The 19,740-nt window shown below is 40.5% G+C and overlaps 1 protein-coding gene across 7 annotated transcripts in view; it reads left to right on the top strand.

The window, feature by feature from the left end:
* CLASP2 (cytoplasmic linker associated protein 2) overlaps positions 1-19,740 on the top strand; it is a 223,769-nt gene that overhangs the window by 121,924 nt on the left and 82,105 nt on the right. For all 7 annotated transcript variants that reach the window (XM_027769656.1, XM_027769655.1, XM_027769654.1 and 4 more), the window contains 6 exons: positions 2,124-2,194; positions 5,616-5,675; positions 7,364-7,441; positions 8,153-8,320; positions 12,009-12,064; positions 13,157-13,330. In XM_027769656.1, coding sequence (XP_027625457.1) covers positions 2,124-2,194; positions 5,616-5,675; positions 7,364-7,441; positions 8,153-8,320; positions 12,009-12,064; positions 13,157-13,330 — 607 coding nt within the window. The remainder of the gene's footprint in view (positions 1-2,123; positions 2,195-5,615; positions 5,676-7,363; positions 7,442-8,152; positions 8,321-12,008; positions 12,065-13,156; positions 13,331-19,740) is intronic.

The raw sequence follows: 19,740 nt of genomic DNA, 5'->3' as shown, positions 1-19,740 counted from the left end.
GAGGTGGTTAACCCACTGGGGGGTTTTGGGGTGGGAGGTTATAAAAGAATAGAGGAAGAAGGTCAGATGAGACCACCTGTTGTGGCTAGAAGGTGTCCGTGGGTGTTACACGTATAATAACGTTTGTGGGATGGGCTTCTCCGGATCCTGCAGGGAGCCGGACCATGGAGCCCTTATGGCCTGAATGTAACTTACACAACAGGCATGTCAGTGTCCGCTACTGTACTGTCATCTCGAACAGCTTCAGGTCGATGGGCGACTTAGCAACTGAAAACAAAGTTTTCCCTTGAATTTTGGTTGAGTTCGTTGTGACAGACACTGATATGCCATGCACAGGCTCGTCCAGTGGAAGACTTGTTTCCCCAGTGCTGGGAGCACTATTGGTAGACAGCATTCAGCTGCCAGTCTTCTCAAGGACTGCGTTATCTGCAGAGAGCTGCTTTTCCCAAAGTCTTGGACAGTATCTGATAACTGACAATGTCGAGTTATACAGGCTTATTCAACACTGTCTTAAAAGACTTTTTTGGGGGGAGGGGCGGGGCAGCAGTTAGTGTAATGGCTGTGTCACTGGACTCCCGTGTAGTCGATTGCAGTTCGCGTCCCAGACCCAGTGGCTTAAAACTGACGCCAGGTGTATATGCGTGCGTGCCCAAGATCCCGAGAGGAGAATGGAGGAGAAGGGATTGCAGCATGACCATCCCCCCTGGGGGGGTGATTTCTCGCTTTCTGTCTCTATGTCTCTCTCTGTCTGTCTGGCAAGCGCACGTGCCCTATAGTGAAAACCTCAAAAAAAAAAGACTTTTTTTTTTTTTTTAATGTTGCTGTAGGGCACATGTATTTGCCAGAGAGAGACACAGAGGGAAGGTGAGAAATCATCCTCCCAGGGGGAATGGCCACACCGCAATTCCTGGGATTTTGGGTATGCATGCACTTGAGCCTGACATGATTTTCAAGTTGCCAGATTCATGGTCAGCCATGTAGAAAGAAGTCCAGCATCCTAACCACCATGCAACTTGCTGGTCCCCCTCAGAGACAGGTTTTTGTTTGTTTTTCAGAGAGGTTTTTTTTTTTAGTATCAGAGCATGTGCACTCACCGGGGAGACACAGACAGACAGAAAGCAAGAAATCACTCAAGAGGAACAGCCATACCGCAATCCCTTCTACATTCTCTTCTTGGGATTTTGGGCACGCATGTACATGTGCCCAGCATGAGTTTTAAGCCTCCGGGCCCAGGACTCGAAACATGCTGACTGTGTGGGAGTCCAGTGACATAACCATTAAACCATCCGCTGGTCCTGATAGTTTTAACTCCAGAGCTCCCCAGAGACTTTGGCCGAAGATGTACTTGAGCCAAATCGCAGTTCGGTTTCTTCTGCTGCCCACACCTGCTTCCTTCTCCTCACTTCCAGGGGTATTGATTCCAAGGGCACTTTTCATACTCGGCACGATAAACTTCACCTCAGAGCCCACTTCCTAGATAGCCCAGCCTGTACAGTTTGCTCAGAAGAAAACTTAGAAATTCTTGGCATCAAATATGTATGCTTAGGCTAGTGTTTTCTTCTTCCTTCTATTTTGAACTTCTAATGTTTGCTTCGCTAAAGAGGTACACAGGAATTACTAATAAAAATCAGAAGATTATGTCTATTGAATTCTAGGGAGATACAGTTTAGCCAGAATGAAAGTTCTGTTAAAATCACCATTTAAAAATGCATTTCAAACAGTTAGGGATATAGAGTCACTCTTACGACCTTCTTCGATAACATTTGCAGTTACTTCTCCCAGCAGTAGCCATGGTCCTTCAGAAACTACGGGCAATACGTTCCTGGTTTCTCTTTGTGCTCCCTCTGCCAAAAACTGCACTGTCTTAATAATTCTTCGCAGTTACACAGTTGACTGGTCTTTGTCATATAACATCACATCCGTAGCTGCTCTTTTGAAATTATCGTTATCACTTCTTTAATTTGGAGAAACTGTTAAAGACTGATATGTTTTATTTCAATATCTGATTTATGGTCTTTTTGTCCCATTACAATGGAACTAAATACCTGAATGTGAGGGAAGTGGGAGAAAGGGCCACATGAAGTGTACAGTAGTGTCACCCTTTTCTAAAACATCTTTTTCAGCATACTCATGTACCTAGACTTATACCTTTAATAACAAGCAACTGCACATCTAAATCAGTTCCTGTGAGGAGGTAAGTTTTGAAAAAAAATTTTTTTTTTACTATAGCTTTGATACTGCATTATGTTTAATCCTTAGTCTGGTGCAAAAATAGATTGTAGTTCATTCCTTGCCTCCCAAAGAATGTGATTTTTCTCATGTCTCAATGTAGAGGAATTGAGGTCATTTTTATGACTACCCATGCTTCTCAGTTTTATCATATTAAGCTTTGTTTTTTTGGGAGGACTGCTGGTTGCCTTCATTTTCAGAGTTGAAGTCTAGAATGAGGCCTGGGCTAGCGTCCTGCAATTGCCCCTGACTGATTATCCTACCTTGGGAGATTATTTAACTGCTCTGAACCTCAGTGCCTACGTATGTTAGTAGTGCTAATGTCTACACCAAAAACTATAAAGATGAAAGAGATACACAGGAGTAGAACTTAACCTGGTGTTCAGAACAGAGTAATAGCTTATTAGATCTGTCAGTCAGGCTCTTTCTCTATTTTTCACTCTCTCTGATAGCCACATTTTTTAAAAAAGAAAACATTATTTTTTAACTTATTACTTAAGTTTGCTATGGGACACATAGGCACACCAAAGAGACAGAGAGAGAGAAAGTGAGAAAGCAACCCACCAGGTCCAGGACTCAAACCCCAATTGACCATGTGGGAGTCCAGTGCTCCAACCATCACGCCACCTACTGGCCCTGATTCCTACATTTTTTAACATGATTATTATCATGATCAGTAATAGAGAAAGAAAAACAAGATTTGTGCATTTGATGTTTAATAAAATTAATAAATTCTTTTTCTTTTTAAATTTGATAAATGTGTTTATTTAAATACTTTGAATGTTAGGAAGAGGCCAAATAAGACATTCATTTCCTTTAAATGGTTCAAAGTTTTGGCACCAATTGTTGAGTCACTTAATTTTCGTGTTAGAAATTGGCAAAAAAGCAACCCATAGGTTATTTCTGGCTAATAGTTTCTTCTTGTACCGCCTACAAGCTGAGGATGTTTTCTTTTACATTTTAAAGGGTGGTTAACAAGGGATGGGAGGAGATGATTAATGTGAGACAGATTACATGTGGTTTGCAAAACCTAAATATTTTCTATCTTGCAGTTTACAAAAAAGATTTGCCAACCCCTGTGTTGCACTGAGGATAATAGTAATCGCAGAGATAGAAATGTGACCAAGACTAGGGAATCAGGAAATGGATCCTGAAATTGCCTTGAAGATGGGAAGCAATCTGGTAGTTAACAGTAGAGGAAGTACAGGGGGCACAACCGAGGCAGAGATGTAAAGTGATGTTGTATGCTACAGGCCCATCAGAAGGCCACGGAGGCCAGAGCACATGCTCAGTGGAAGTTCACTGGGATGGGGCATAGTCGTGGGACAGAGTGGGTTGAGGTCATAGTGTAGACAGCTTTGACTATCATGAAGAAGAATTATAACATTCATGGGGAGTAAGAATCTTTGACAACGGTTGATTTTTGGTAAGGAGGTCATGTTGTCCAGCCTAGTTTTTCTACTAGCTACTAACAGGATAGAAAAGGAACAGTGTAAAGCATTGATTTAACTAACAGAGATTGTTACAATTCATGAAAGATAGGCAGGATCTAAACTAAAGCTGTATTGATGGTAATCAGTGGAAGGAAGTTTTATCTAATTTTATCTAAGAAGTTCAAAATGTATTTTGTATATAGAAGTGAGACTTGATAAATGGATTGGACTTGAAATTGGATCTGGAAGAGGGAGGTGGTATTAAGTACTTCAGACTGTGAACTCTAGGGTCAGAAGGCCAAGGCTTAAGTGGCTGCAACAGCAGTAAAACACAATACTCTGCAAGGCTGACCTACTTGGAAAGTGTCCACGTTCATATCTGGAGACCTCCCTGAGTACATCGGGCATGTGCATGCCTATTAGGGTGATCTCCCATGTTTCTTGCCTATGGAAGGAAAGAATAAACAAGCTTTAAAAAATAATAAATAAAGAATGCCAGGGGTTAAGTTCCAGCTCTATTACTTTGGATAAGTTAACTTAATCTCCCTGTTTCTTTTTTCTAATTCATATGATATGGACTAAAATAGTGGATTTGAGAGGGAGAGGACTGTTTATTCCTTTGAGTTGACATTCATTGCCTTCATGGACATGTCCATAAGCAGGTTGGAGGTTTGATTTAACAGCTGAGGTGAAGAACCAATGCCACTGACATCGGACTTGAAGTATTTATGTGATAGAGCTAAGGATATGGGTGAAGTTGCCCAAATGAAAACACTACAGTAGAAAAGTGTGGCTGGCCCCATGGCCTAACGATTAAAGGAGCTGGATCTCACAAAGCCAACTGTGGGATTTGAATCACAGCCCATGTGGCTTGAAAAAAGCACACCAGGCACATATACATGCATGCCCCAAATCCTAACAGGATGGAGAAGTGGAGGAGAGGGGATCGTGATGTGACTCCACCCCATCGGGATGTACTCTCTCCCTTTCCCTCGCCCTCTGTCTCCTTTCCTCTGACACACACACATTCCGGCAAAAAGTTTAAAAGTAGTCTAAAATTGGTACCAATCAGATGAGCATTTGTTTAAGGGCTGATGGAGGAAAAATGTTAATAAGGAAAGAAAATCAGGACAGCACTATGTCATCAGATGCTGAGGAAGAAGGGGCACCTCAGATGAGACCGCTGAAGATAAGCTGTCCCATTGCACAGCAGTGATACGCCTCTCAGGAGAAGCCAGGTCCTGCCTGGTGACTGATGTTTGAACCCCTGGTCCAGTCCATCGGACACACACTGTGCATGTGCGCGCGTGCCCCGGACCTGATGGGCTGAAGGAAAGAGAAAATAAACAAAATTTGCTGAATTTTGTATCTGACAAAGCATCTTAAAATGTTAGGGAACTCTTAAGGTTTTCTTAGACTGTTTAGCATGGGGGTACTTGGGTCCTTTAAGTTAGTTAAGATTTTTTTTTTAAGATCTATTTATTTTATTTGTTAGTATTATTTTTTAATTTGACCATAGAGAGAGAGGGAAAGTGAGAAAGCAAGCTACCAGGTCTGAGACTTGAACCAGAGGTTAACCATGTGGGAGTCCAGTGCCTTCACCACCATGCCACCTGCTGGCCCCAAGTCAGTTAGTTGGTACGTTAAAATCATGTCTTATGCTTCAGTTCAGAAGGCACAGTGCAGTTTTATTGTTAAACAGTATGAATGGGGCCAGCAGGTGGCATGGTGGTTGAGGAGCTGGATTTCCACATGGCTGCCAACAGTTCAAGTCCCAGACCAAGCAGCTTGATTTCGCACTCTCTCTTTGTCTCTCTCTCTCTGGTGAGTGAGCATGCCCTATAGCATATAAAAATAATAATAATAAAAAATAAAGTTAAGTAAATCTTTATAAAAAGTATAAATGTATTTCACAATATAGCAGTTATTTATAATTTAACTTCTGTTTTTCAGGCGTTCATTTGAATTTTTAGACCTGCTGTTACAAGAGTGGCAGACTCATTCATTGGAAAGGTACGCATTGCCTCATTCTTGCTCCTTTCTCAGCTCCTTCTCCTCCCTTTGTTACCCGTTCTGTAGATGCTAGTGATACTGGTTTTACATTATTTCTCATTTTTCATTTAAGATTATTTGTACTGGTTTTCTTTTGAAGTTGTGGAGGCATATTCCCATTATTCATTGAACCTATGAATGGTAGCATTTTTTTTTGTGGGTTGGGTGAGGGTATCTTGAAATAGATTTGGGTTATCTGAGATATTCCAAATTGAATTTGGTAAAGTTTAAAAACATCTGGCACCAACAGATGGGATAGTAGTTAAAAGTCTGGAATCCCATGTGGTTAACTATGGTTTCAAGTCCTGGACCAGTGGCTTGACACTCCTAACGGCACGTGTGTACGCGCACTCAAAATCCCAAGAGGAGAGTGGAGGAAAAGGATTGCGGCGTGGCCATTGCTCCTGGGGATGATTTCTCACTTTATGTCTCTCTCTCTCTCTGTGACTCTGATGAGTGCACATCCTATAGCAAAAATCTAAAAAGAAAAATATCTCTACACAGGGAAATATTTTTTTAAGGCACAATCAGTCATGTAATGAATAATTTAAGACGGAAGCGATTTCCTTTTAGGGGAGCGAGATTTAACAAAGAGATGCTTTTTAGAACGTTTTTCCCCTTCAGATGTCAGATGTCATTGGTCAAGTGTATACTGGGTGTAGTCTGATATAACTCCGAGATGAAGGAGAGGAGAGTGAGGACAGCTAGTTGGTCGCTGGCTGTGTATTTTCAGGGCTGCGTTTCTCATTAATTTCAAGTGAGAAACTTTGGAAAGTACCTGCATTTACATTGAGTTCCTTGGTAATTTTTTATTTCCATGGGAATCCTTAATCTGTTCACAGCCCATTTTTTTAAAAAATAGGATTCGTTGGGCTAGCCCTGTAGTGAGTGCAGTGGTTGAGGGAGCTGGATTCTACATGCACAACCACGATTCAAATCTGAGCCCTGGCAGCTTGAAAAACAGTGCATGTGAGTGCATCCCCAAAATCCTGACAGGAAGGAGAAATCGAAGAGGAAAGATCGTGACTATGCCCCATTGAGGGGGAACACCTGTGTATGCTATCTCTGTCTGGCAAGTGCATGTACAATAAAAAAGAAACAGGGTTTGTTCTTTAATGTAGACATAATTCTTTTTTTTTTTTAAGAATTATTTAATTTTATTTTCTTATTTTTATTTGACCAGAGAGGGACAGAGAGAGAGAGAGAGAGAGAGAGAGAGAGAGAGAGAAAGCAAGCCACCAGGTCCAGGACTTGAACCACAGCTATGTGGGAGTCTAGCACCCTTAACCACCATGCCACCTGCCAGCCCCAGCGTAATATAATTCTAAGTCTTAAGTTCTACTGTTCAATTTGGTCATATAACCACATAGAGGTAGCTTTTTTTCCTAATACATTAAAAATTTTTAAGTACTGTATATTTCTTCATTATCTGTATTCCATATAAAAATTATTGTTTTCAGATTTAGTGATTGGATTGTCATAGGAGTGATGTATGGGGCAGATTAAGAGAACCCGTAGTCTTACATTTGTTCTTGTGCACTGATTACTTCTGCCCATTTGTGATTGATAGGTGGCATATAGGTAGGAATTATCATTTGTTGTGAAATACACAGCTTTATACATGAATCTAAAATATATTTATTTCATAGACATGCAGCTGTCTTGGTTGAAACTATTAAAAAGGGAATTCACGATGCCGATGCTGAGGCCAGAGTGGAGGCAAGAAAGTGAGTCTGTGACAGTTTAAACTTACTTTGGTTTTTTTTTTTTTAAAGTTGTATTGGGCGAATGAAAGTATCACAGGCGTCTCAAGTATTCTGCTTGACTAGCTCTTCAGTAAAATTGAGGTTGTCTCCATTAAATCTGTAGCAGTAAAGCTCTAACAGCCTGCTTCAAGTGGCCATTTTGTAATTGTCATTTTTCCTACTAGTCCACCACAACCTGCTCGTTTCCATTGTGACTTAAAAGATGCCATTTTGGGCCATGCATTGCATACCTGACAAGTGCTGCATGTAGCACTTGGCGTACATTATTTTCTAACTCTTAAGACGATCTTGCAAAAGTGTTGTTATCTCCACTGATGGCAACTGAAGTTTGGAGACTTGAGGCTTACTCAATGCCACAGAGACTGTAAGTTGCACAAATCTCTTTTGAACTGAGATTGCTTTTCTGAAAAGCCTGCAGGTTTTTCACTGGAACTTACTAAATTTAGAAAGTATCGAGTTGTTGAAAAGTCACAAGTATTTTTCTGTTTTTCTATCCAAAGATGCATCATGGCTTTTTCAATAACCCAGTACTTACCTGACATGCAGTGGATGTATTAAACACTTGTGGACTCTTCTCATCCTGCTTCAGTGTACACATTTCACTGTTAATGTCCAGATGTGTAAAGTCATCACCTCTCGTGCCTTGCTTTATTTTCCTCTTTTCTTTTACAGGACATATATGGGTCTTAGAAACCACTTTCCTGGTGAAGCCGAAACGTTGTATAATTCCCTCGAGCCCTCTTATCAGAAGAGTCTTCAAACTTACTTGAAGAGTTCTGGCAGTGTAGCCTCTCTTCCACAGTCAGACAGGTCCTCCTCTAGCTCACAAGAAAGTCTCAAGTAAGGTCATACAAATAATAATTACTGGTCTCTTTCTCTCCCTAACTGCCCAAGTTCCTCACGAAGTATCTGCTTGCCTTCACATAAAGCGTTGAAAGAACAGCCATACAAATGTAACTATTTTCCTTGGTCTTGTTGTCTCAAGGGTCAGATTACATGTCAGCATGACTTCTCTTTGGGTAAAGTGTTTAACGATTCATATTTTGTTTCTGTACAGTTGGTTGTCTGAAAATTTGATAACCACCAACAATACATATCTTTTTAATACTCCAAAAATAATTCACACAATAATAACCCATTTTCAAGGCATTGTAAGGGGAACAGTACTGGAAATTCAGAAGCTGTCTTCGTAGTTCTCATAAACAACCAGTTTCACTGTGTGACTGGTAAAAACTCCTCTGCGCTCCTTCCTAGACCCTCGCACAGTTGCACAGTGTAAGAATTCAGGAAATCCCTCAGAAGGGCAAAAAGAGCCAGTGCCCGACTTCTCTGTACAGTCGTCCCCTCTTATCTGTGGTTACTTCCTGTAGTTTCAGAGAACCTGTGGTCAGTAGCAGCCAGCGTTAAAATAGGTGATGTTTTGAGAGAGACCTCATTCACATTTTTATTACAATATACTTTGTAATTGTTCCATTTTTTTTTATTTTTTATTATTGTTATTATTGTTTTTAGTCTTAAAATGTGCTTAATTTATTGATCAAACTTTATCATAGGTATGTACTTACAGGAAAAAAACAAGTGTGTGCATATATACACTCACACACATCTTGACACATTTCTGTTGTTGGGAAGGAACATCTTGACACATTTCTACATAGAAAAATTGGGACTAGCAGATGGTATAATGGTTACATTGCTGGACTTCCATGTAATTGATCACAGTTTGAGTCCCAGACCCGGGCATGTGTGCACACGTGCCCAAAATCCCAACAGGAGAATGGAGAAGAAGGAATTGTGGCATGATCATCCCCCCAGGGGTTGATTTCTCACTTTCTGTCTGTCTCCCTGGCAAGTACCTGCGCCTTATAGCAAAATTCTCAAAAAAAAAAAAAAAAAAAAAAAAAGAAAAGAAAAGAAAGAGAGAGAGAAGGAGAAAGACAGCATGACAGTCCATACAGCCTAATACATGCTTGGTTCTGTGGCAGTCGCAGGCATCCACTGAAGAGGTGATCTTGGAGCGTGCTCCCACAGATAAGGGGGCTGTCCTGCAACTCTTCCCACCCCAGTGTTGGCTACCTCACACCCTCGCTGCTTTTGCAGCACTGACCCTATTTGCTGTCTCATTAGCCTGAGAGTTGTTCAAATCTCTGACGCGCTCTCTGCTTCCTAGTCGTGGCCCTCTTCCCATCGGTATGACCTCTGCGCCAAGATGTGCAGACTTCTCCAGGGAAGAGCAGCTCACAGAATGTCAGCTTGCTTCTCTGTAATTTTTTTCTCTTTAGGTCCTTGACCCACCCGCACAAGGATTGCTGGTTACTTTGGCAACTCTGATGTATGAGTCAAGCAGAGTGAGGCAAATAAGTACTTAGGGTACAAAATTTAAGGAGGCATTCATAAGGTTGTACAAACATACTTTCTACTAAAGTGCAGTTTCTGATACTTTTGCAGAATAAAAGTAGATATCTGATTATTAAAAAGATTGCTTGTAGCAGGACTAGCAGGTGGCGTGGTGGTTGAGGCACTGGACACTCCCTCATGGCCGACCATAGTTAAGTCCCAGACCTGGTTGCTTGTTTTCTCACTTACCCTCTTTCTCTCTCTCTGTCTCTCTCTGGTCATATTAAAAATAAATGAATGAATAAATAAATTGGAATAAATAATTCTTTAAAAACTTTCTTGTAGGAATAATGACTTATCTAAACTTCTATTTAATTTGAAATAAATCCCCCACCTCAAATGAGCTGTCTTTGCTTCTTTTTATCCTTTTTTGCTTTTGTTCCCTTTTTATTTACTATGCTCAGATTTTTTTTTTAAGAATTATTTTATTTAACTTTATTTATTTATTTTAATTTAACCAAAGAGGGACAGAGTGAGAGAGAGAGAGAAAGTGAGAAAGCAAGCTGCCAGGTCCAGAACTCGAACCACAGTCAGCCATGTGGGAGTCCAGCACCCTTAACCACCACACCACCTGCTGACCCCCTTAATGCTCAGAGTTTAAAGTGCATATGAATCATTTAAGATACTCTTCAGAATGCAGTCTAATTCCAGAGTTGGGGGTGGAGCCTGAGATTCTGCATTTTTTTTTTTAAACAAATTCCTACATGATGTCAGCGCTGTTTGACCGTGAACCATACCTTGAGTAGCAAGGGTTTAAAGAAGATATTTTATCTTACTCTAGTATAATATTGTTGAACAAGCATCTTTAAATTCTGTGAACTTAGGGAACGGTTATAAAAATAATACAGTGATGGTCTTGAGAACCATTATTAGAGCCAGTAGGTGGCATGGTGGTTGAGGTACTGGACTCCTACATTGTCAACTGTGGTTTGAGTCCTGGACCTGGCGGCTTGCTTTCCGCTTTCTCACTTTCTCTCTCTTTCTGTCCATCTCTGTCTCTCTCTGGTGAACTAGTAATTCTAATAATAATAATAAATAATTAAGGAAATAATTTCTTTTTAAAAAAGAACCACTACCAAATTTTACCATTTCATAATATAACTTAGAGAATAATTTTAAATAGCCTGTCATGACTCGTTTGGGGATTTTTACTTCTTTTTTTCCTTCTACCTTTAGAACTTACAGATATGCTTTCCAAATGCCCATTATATACTTAGATGTTTCCATCATTCATTTATTTTTAAGAGAGAGTTTTGCTTTAGGGCATGCACACTTAATAGAGACAGAGAGAAAGTGAGAAACCACTTTCCGGGGGAAGGCCATACCTCAGTCCCTTCTCCGTCGTTCTCCTCTTGGGATTTTGGGCATGTACACACACATGCCTGGCATGAATTTATAATCACCAGGTCTAGGACTTGAGTCACAGTCAGCCATGTGGGAGTCCAGTGCCTTCACCCCTGTGCCACCTGCTAGCCCCACCTAGATGTTTTATTCACCTGTGGGCTTTAGAGTACCATTGTAACTAAAGATGAATAAACAAAAAATGGTATTAAGGGAGATCGCAGGTTCTTAGAAATGTGTAGAGATGTTCTGGGAACATCATCCTCTAACCAGACTGTTGCTGTAGCGTCGTTCTTAGCCTCGTTGTTGTTGGCCGTACAGTAGCATTCAGTAGCAGCTCTGATAACTGCCTGACTTACCAGCAGCCACAGCCATTAAGACTCAGGTGGGAGACACGTTGGTTAGGCCGGTAATAACACTGCTTTTTCTTTTTAAATAATTTATCTCAAGATACAAGTGGTCGATACTCCTATTATTAAGTCTTCTATGGTGGGTATCATAATATATGCTGAGGTCCAGCATAAACTAAAACAGCCTGGTTTCCATCTCTGTAGCCTTTACAGGCTTTCTTCATTGCCACTCACTCATTTTTGCTTTGTAACCAATTGAGACACTGTAACTGCTATGTGATAACATGTTTGAGAACAGCTCTTCTGAAGTGATTTGTTAAAGGAAAGTTAAAAATAGAACTACTTCTCAAGTTTCCAGAGAACTAAGTGGTATTTCATTGTTGTCATCAGATTAATGATAAATTTAAGTCTTACTAAAAACATTTCTTTCTCCTTTGTAGTCGCCCTTTTTCTTCCAAATGGTCTACAGCAAACCCGTCAGCTGTGGCTGGGAGAGGTAATTATCTTTGTGTGTGTGTGTGTGTGTGTGTGTGTGTGTGTGTGTGAGTGAGTTTTTTGTTTGTTTGTTTTGTTTTGTTTTTGCTGTAGGGCACATGCACTTGCCAGAAAGATAGAGAGAAAGTAAGAAATCACCTCCCTGAGGGATGACCATGCTGCAGTCTCTTCCCCTCCATTTTCCTCTTGGGATTTTAGGCGTGCATGCACGTGCACCCTCATGTGAGTTTCAAGCTTCTGGGTCTGGGACTTGAACTGTAGTCAGCTATGTGGAAGTCCAGTGCCTCAACCAATGTACCGCCTGCTGGCCCCAGTAATTGTCCTTTTAACTAAAGGTTACAGCCTACTTTTTCTCTAAGGGATTAGCCTCTAATCTGTTCTGATGTGATCCATAGTGAGAAAATAATTTTACATGGTATCCACTACCACCATGTATACTATACCTTTGTGTGTGTTCTGGTTTATATATAATAATAAAAAAGTTCCATGAAGCAGTACTTATTCTCACTTGTGATGAACTGTGTTCTAGTTTGTTTCATATTTTTTCCAAGTCCTGTCATGATCTACTCATTTGATTCCACTATCAATAAATGGGTCATCACTCATAGTTTATAAACTTTCCTTTTTTAAAGTGGAAAAAGGAAAGGCCAGACCTTTAATGATTTAATTTGCATTGCCTAAAAGTATCCCTACTCCTAGACTAGTTTTTCTTCTAGTAAGGAATAATAGTACTGCCATCAGTTTATCTTGTACAGTGCTTCATTTTCATAAATCAGTCATAAACATGGCTTCGTTTACAAAATAGTCCAATGGATTTTACAGTTAAAATGAGGTCCTTTTCCCAATCTTACAGCAAAGGAAAGTGTAGCAGAGAAATACTGAGAAAATGGCCCAAGAAGACTTAGTTGTACCAGAATTGACGCCAAGGCACTCTGGCTTTAAAATACTTCATAATACTGCTCATTTGCCCACTGCCTCCTTGTTGACCATTTGTCCTCATGGATTTGCTCATGATGGTATCAAGTGTATACATGTTTCATGCTGTCTCTAGTGATTTAAATAATACAGGTTACCTTTGCCTTGTCTTCCATAGTATCAGCAAGCAGTAGCAAAGCCGGTTCCCTTCCAGGAAGCCTGCAGCGTTCGCGGAGCGACATCGACGTGAATGCCGCCGCTGGTGCCAAGGCACATCATGCTGCGGGGCAGGCCGTGCGGAGTGGGCGCTTAGGTGCCGGAGCCCTGAATCCGGGTTCCTATGCCTCGCTAGGTAAGACGGTTAATCACAGGCAAGTGTGCAGGCTTCTCTCCCAGGTCTGAGTGAAGCTACAGTGATGTTTCTGAATTATACCTCTCATGTTTGCCAGTTAAGGATACTTTGTGTTTCAATACGACTCTATACTGGGGACACGGTTCTGAGACATTCTAGCTGCCTTGTTTCCATTTTCCTTCTTGTCCTCATCTTCTTCATCTTGATCAGAAATCCAGTTCTTACTATTGCCTGTTCAGTTTTCTAAACTATGCACTTTTGCCATTTTCAACCACTGGCTTCAGAAGGCGTTTGGAAGTTTGTTGGCCTTGTATCCTCCATTTCTGTTTTCTTCCTCTTATTTCTGTTCCTGTACCAAGAATTTAAAGCCTTTGGTAATCTGGGTGAACTACCAAGTCTAATCAAAGCATAAACATATTTCAAAAGCTATTAATGTTTAGGGTTTTGTTTGTTCATTTTATAAATTTTTACCTCTATCAAATTGAAAGTTGCAGGCTGACTATCTGTATTGCTTCTTATCTCTTCCTCCTACTTCATTTTTTTCTTTAGGTAGTATTGGTGGGACACTAAGTAAACAGATCTCTGGAACACAATAATAAATGTAGAGATTTTTAAGTGTAAATGTAGTATGGGATATAATGGACATAGCTACATTCAAAACCATGAAGAAAGGACACATTATGTAGTTAAATGGGGATTAGGCCATGGATTATAGTGTGATGTAAAATCAAGAACCATATAAAAATACATTCTAGATAACCAAAATGTTAAATGGGGATTAGGCCATGGATTATAGTGTGATGTAAAATTAAGTTAGAACCATATAAAAATACATTCTAGATAACCAAAATGTTAAACACATAAAGCAATGAACACATAATAGGTGAGTATTCATCTAATCTCAAATTGAGGAAAAAAATTCTTACACATGAATGCAGAGAAATCATGAGGGAAGAGTCAGAGGTTAAAATTGTCAAGTTTTTCAAATCTGTGAGAAACAAATGAGTTTGTTTTTGTAAAAACAAACAAAAATTCTACATATATCAAGAAAAACATATATCAGCATTGCCAATAAGTACCAGAACAGATGATGAACCTTAACTGCAATCAGTCTGAAGCAAATTGGAAGACCTATGCATATAACAAGAAAATAAAGATTAGTGCCCACCATCGACAAGAATTTTTTTTAAAGGATCTTATCAAGCAAGACCAGCAGGTAGCATAATGGTTCCGTCATTGGACTCCCACATGGCAAACTGCAGTTCAAGTCTCAGACCTGGTGGCTTGAAACTCACACTGGGTGAATGTGTGAGCATGCCCAATATCCTGAGAGGAGAAAGGATTGTGGCTTGGCTATCTCCCTTGAGGGGTGATTTCTTGCTTTCTGTCTTTCTGTTTCTCTCTGTCTTTCCAGCAAGCACACACACCCTATAGGAAAAAAAAATCTCTCTTTAAAAAAAATAAAACAGGGAACCAGCAGTTAACGTAATGGCTATGTCGCTGAACTCCCACATAGTTGACCACGGTTCACATCCTGGACCCGGTAGCTTAAAACTCATGCCGGGCGCTTGTGCGTGCGTGCCCAAGATCCCAAGAGGAGAATGGAGGAGAAGGGATTGCGGCGTGGCCATTCCCCCTGGGGGGTGATTTCCCACTTTCTGTCTCTCTGTCTCTCTCTGTCTGTCTGGCGAGCGCATGCGCCCTATAGTGAAAAAACTTCTCAAAAAAAAAAGAAAGAAAGAAAGAAATAATAAAATAAAACGAAAGACCTTATCCAGTGCTGATGTGAATTAATGATGGGGCACATTTTCTAAGTAAAACCCATGAGGCTTTTTTTTTTTTAAATGAAAGGAGGGAAGGGGAGAGGTAGGTAAGTGTTTGTTTGTTTGTTTGTTTGTTTTGAAAGCGTTTCCTATGTTGGGCTACTCTGTCCCAGCCTCCCAGTTAACTAGGACTATAGGTGCACGTCGCTGCACTTGTCCTGTTGCCAGGGAGCCAAACCTGAGGCATCCATGTGGCCTTAGCTTCATACGGTGGCTCCCAGCTGCATGCACCACCATGACTGGATCTCCCAAGAAGCCTTTTTAAATATTCGGAATTTATTTTTAAGTGTTGAGAAATTTGACCCAGTAACCGAATATTTACCTAATTATGTCTAAAAATAAAAAAAAATATTCATTGCATATATTTTTTTAATGTCAGAGAGCACACGCTCATTCAAGGGAGAAAGAGAGCAAGCGCCCCTCAACAGGGCCTGGCCATGCTGTGATCCTTTTCCCTCCGCTTCTCCATGCCCTCAGGATCTTGGATGCATACACACATCCAGTGTTTTTCTTAAGCTGCCAGGGCCTGGACTCGAGCCTAATCAGCCATGTGGAATCAGGCTTCCTTTGCACAGTACTTAACCATTGCACTACAGGGCGAGCTCTTTAAAATTTTAATAACAGATATCATGAAAGCTGACTTTAATATGTAGCAAATAGAAGTTAAATTATGGTATTCCCTTATATATACTGTGCAACCATTAATCATATTTTCGGTGACAGTCTCAAACAGATTACCAGTATATGGTAATGTCATCATTTTGTGTAAAAATTATGCACAAATGTAGGACTGAAGGGGTTTTACAAAGATGTTAACAATGAGTTGATTAGTACTTTAATTTTCAGGAAACTGTTCTGTTTAGAAATATTATGTTACCACTTCAGAGGAAGACTCCTCCATGACTCCTGAGAACTAGTGATTTCAGGGAAGAAAGAGAAATGAAGTTTTTCTACTGATAATTCAGCCTCCAGCCCACAAACTCAAGTGGTAGGGAGCCCCTCTAGCCTTCTCTCTGTCTCTGTCACTCTCTGACTTTGTCTCTGTCTTCTCATTTTTTTTGTAATTTTCCCTTTTAAAAATTTTTTTAAGGTAAAGTATTTTCTTGGCTTATCAGCCCTGCTAATAATCCCCTTTTCCTCTTCCACCCAGGAGAGGCAAGGGGCAGGCCTTCAGAAGAAGACTCCTCCATGGCTCCTGAGAACTAGTGATTTTGTGCAGCATGTTTCTTTTTTTTTTTTTTTAATAATTTTTTTCCTTCTTTTTTTCTCTGTTTCTTTGTTGTTGTTGTTTTTCTCTCTGTTTCCTTTTCTTTTTCTTTCCATCACTCTGCTTCTCAATCTCCACTCAATGTGTTTCTAGATGGATCTAAGGGAACCGTAGCCAAACATCCAAATACTATTAGAGTTAACATATTCCTCAATATCTCCTGAATCTACTGCACAAAGGGATAAAAACAGAATGACAAAGAGATTCCAGATCACCACCTCCTGCACGCTCCTGAACGCTCAGATTAAACCAGTAATTGGTAAGAAACACACCATCAGATGACTAGAAATCACCACAGGGCTACAAGAAATATGAGAAAGCAAGAAAATACCTCTCCTCCAAGGGAAAAGAATAACTCCTCTTCATCTACAGACAGTTCAGTGGAAATCATGGGAAAGTCTGATAAAGAATTTAGAATATTCATAATGGTGAAGCTAACAGAAATGGAAGAGAAGAGAGACCATGAACTACGGAAGAGGCAGTAGGAAAGAGCTGACGAATTCCAGGAGGTGAGGAAATTCTTACAAGATCTAAAAGAGGAATTACACACTTTAAAGATGTTAGAGATGAAGGCTATAATACAGGAAGTCAAAATCTCCCTGGAAAGTATTAAAAGCAGACTAGATCATACAGAAAATCAAATCTCAGACATAGAAGAGAAAATTGCTGGCCTAGAAAAATCCTGAGAAATTGCTCCCCAAAATGAGAATAATATATGAGAAATACTAGATACCATCAGACATCCAGATAATTGGTATCCCAGAGGGCAAAGAGACTCATAAGGACATTGATAAGTCTATTCCATGAAATCCTGCAAGAAAACATTCCAAACCTAGAGAGGCATGCAAAGATCTAGTCCCAAGAAATACAAAGAACCCCAAATAGAATCAACCCAAGAAGATCTCCAAGACACATTAGAGCCAGATTGACCAAAACCACAGACAAAGACAAGACATTAAGATTGGCAAGAGAGAAACTGCAAATTACCTACAAAGGGTATCCCATCAGACTAACAGCAGACCTCTCATTGGAAACAATGCGAGCGAGGAAAGAATAGGAAAATATATTCAAAGTGTTAAGGGAAAAGCAGTTTCAACCAAGAATACTGTACCCAGCTAGATTATCCTTCCTATGGGAAGAAAAGACAAGAACATTCTCAGATAAGAATTTACCAGCACCAGACTAGCTCTCCAAGAAGTTCTCAAGGGAGTGCTATACCAGGAAAATTAAGTATAGACACATAGAAATGAGAGTTCACAAACTAAGAAAATGGCCAATTTAATGGTAGGGACAAGTATGGAGTTGAATATTACATCCCAGAATTTAATTGTGAAGAATGAACCACAACAGAAGATAAAGTACATGAGACTGAACTGCTAAAATAGCATTCTGTGACTTTTGACTAAAATATTGCGGATTTTCTTCTAGGCTTTGTTTTCTAGTTTTAAGAATTTTTGTCCTGTCTTGAACTATCGATAGGTTCATGTACCTACTATTTGAATAGAATCCTAACCTGTTTCTTGGATTTAAGTTTTAAGCAAAGTTCCTTAGCATTTCTTTGATTTATTAAAGTTAAAACTGCTTTTCTTGAAATTAATTACCAGCTGAACTTGCTATTGAAAGTTAGATTATTTAAGAAATTGTGTGATCAGTAAAATGTAGGGGAAAAAGGAATGGTAAGCTTTGTAGACACCAGAGATAGTGTGACAGGAGGGTGGGAAAGGGCAGAGGGTCAGAAATAGGGGTAAAATATTGATGATAACCTGCATGATTAAGCCACTATGCAGTGCATGCTGGATGGGAAATCACATTTTGTATGCAGTGACGATGCCTAGGGAATGAATTTAAATTAATTTTTTAAAAATGTCACAGAAAAAAATTAATTAACTAGTGAATTTAAAAAAATAAAATAAGTTACTAGGCCAACAGGCGGTGCAGAAGTTAAGTTGGCTGGATCTTACATGACCAGCTGTTCTGTTTGATTCCTGAACCCAGCAGCTTCAAAAGCACGCTGGGCACATGTGCATATGTGCCCCAAATCCATGGGTCCAGCAAGTGGTGTGGTGGTTAAGGTTCTGGACTCCCACATTGCTGACCATGGTTCAAATTCCAGACCCAGTGCCTTGAAACTCACCTCATGTCAGGCATGTGTGCATTTGTGCCCAGAATCCTGAAAGGAGAGTGGAAGAGAAAGGTTTGCAGCATGGCCACCCACCCTGAGGGGTGATTTCTCACTTTTTCTCTCTCCATCTTTCTCTGTCTCTGCGAGCACATGTACCTTATAGCAAAAATCTCTCCCCCAGCAAAACAAAACAATACAAAAACAAACAAAAACAAAATTCTGAGAAGGGATTTCAGTGAGGCCGTTCTCCCTGGGGGGATACTTTCTCATGTCTCCTTTCTCTGTCTCTCTCTTTCTCTCCCTCTCCTCACCTAGAGAACATGCCCTATAGTAACACTTAAAAAGGAAAAAAAAGAAATGAAATCCTGTACCCATTAGCAATTACTATGTATTTCCTCCCTCGTTAATTATTTTAAATATTTAATTCATGGCCATGTTCCTATGAAAAGTGTGGGAATTCCCATCGAGGAATAGAGGAGTATCGTAGCCTGAGTTCTCCGTGGTTGTGGAAGGCACACATTTCACTAAGGTAGGAGGGAAGGAAATGAAGGACATGGTAGATTTAAATAGGATATATTTGGGGAGCAGACACTGAAAAGCAAGTGATTAGGGAGTCTGTTGTTACTGTCGTCTGCCTGAGAAATCAAAGTCCGGAGGTGAATTGAAGCCACTGAGGTGTACAAGGAGGAGGACACTCTCCGTGACCTCCCACACAGTTGGGGGTTCGCTCGTGGCTGAGGGTTTCTAGAGCAGAAGGGTATGCAGCAGGATCAGTGAAAGAGAAAGATCGTGAGGTCATCTGGACAAGTGTCAGCACAGACTTCTAGAGCTGTCCCTCCAGAGGTGAGGTTGAGGGACTGCTCCCTCCTACCCGCAGCCGTGGAGTGCAGTCCCATGTGCCCAGGGAAGCTCGCTTAAGTCTAAGAGTCCAAAGTGAGGGTGGACTTGGGGAGCAGTCAGAGAGCCGCTCTGCTGGACATGACTCTCCAGTTACCTGAATTCCAGGCTGCCAGAAAGAAAGCAGGGTGCACCTTAAATCACATTGTTTGCAGAATCAGTTGAGGCTAACTGGTGAAACAGAGTTCAGTGTCCCGTCCCCCCCCCACACACACACATATACACAAACACTTAACCTCATCCATAAGTAGGGCACATCCAACACTAAGTTACCAGAAGCCAGCCCGTCAGGTAGCCCCTT

The sequence above is a fragment of the Tupaia chinensis genome, unplaced genomic scaffold (genome assembly GCF_000334495.1).
Source record: "Tupaia chinensis unplaced genomic scaffold, TupChi_1.0 Scaffold150166_1, whole genome shotgun sequence".
Classification (NCBI taxonomy): Eukaryota; Metazoa; Chordata; class Mammalia; order Scandentia; family Tupaiidae; genus Tupaia; species Tupaia belangeri.
This window is presented reverse-complemented; position numbering and strand designations above follow the sequence as displayed.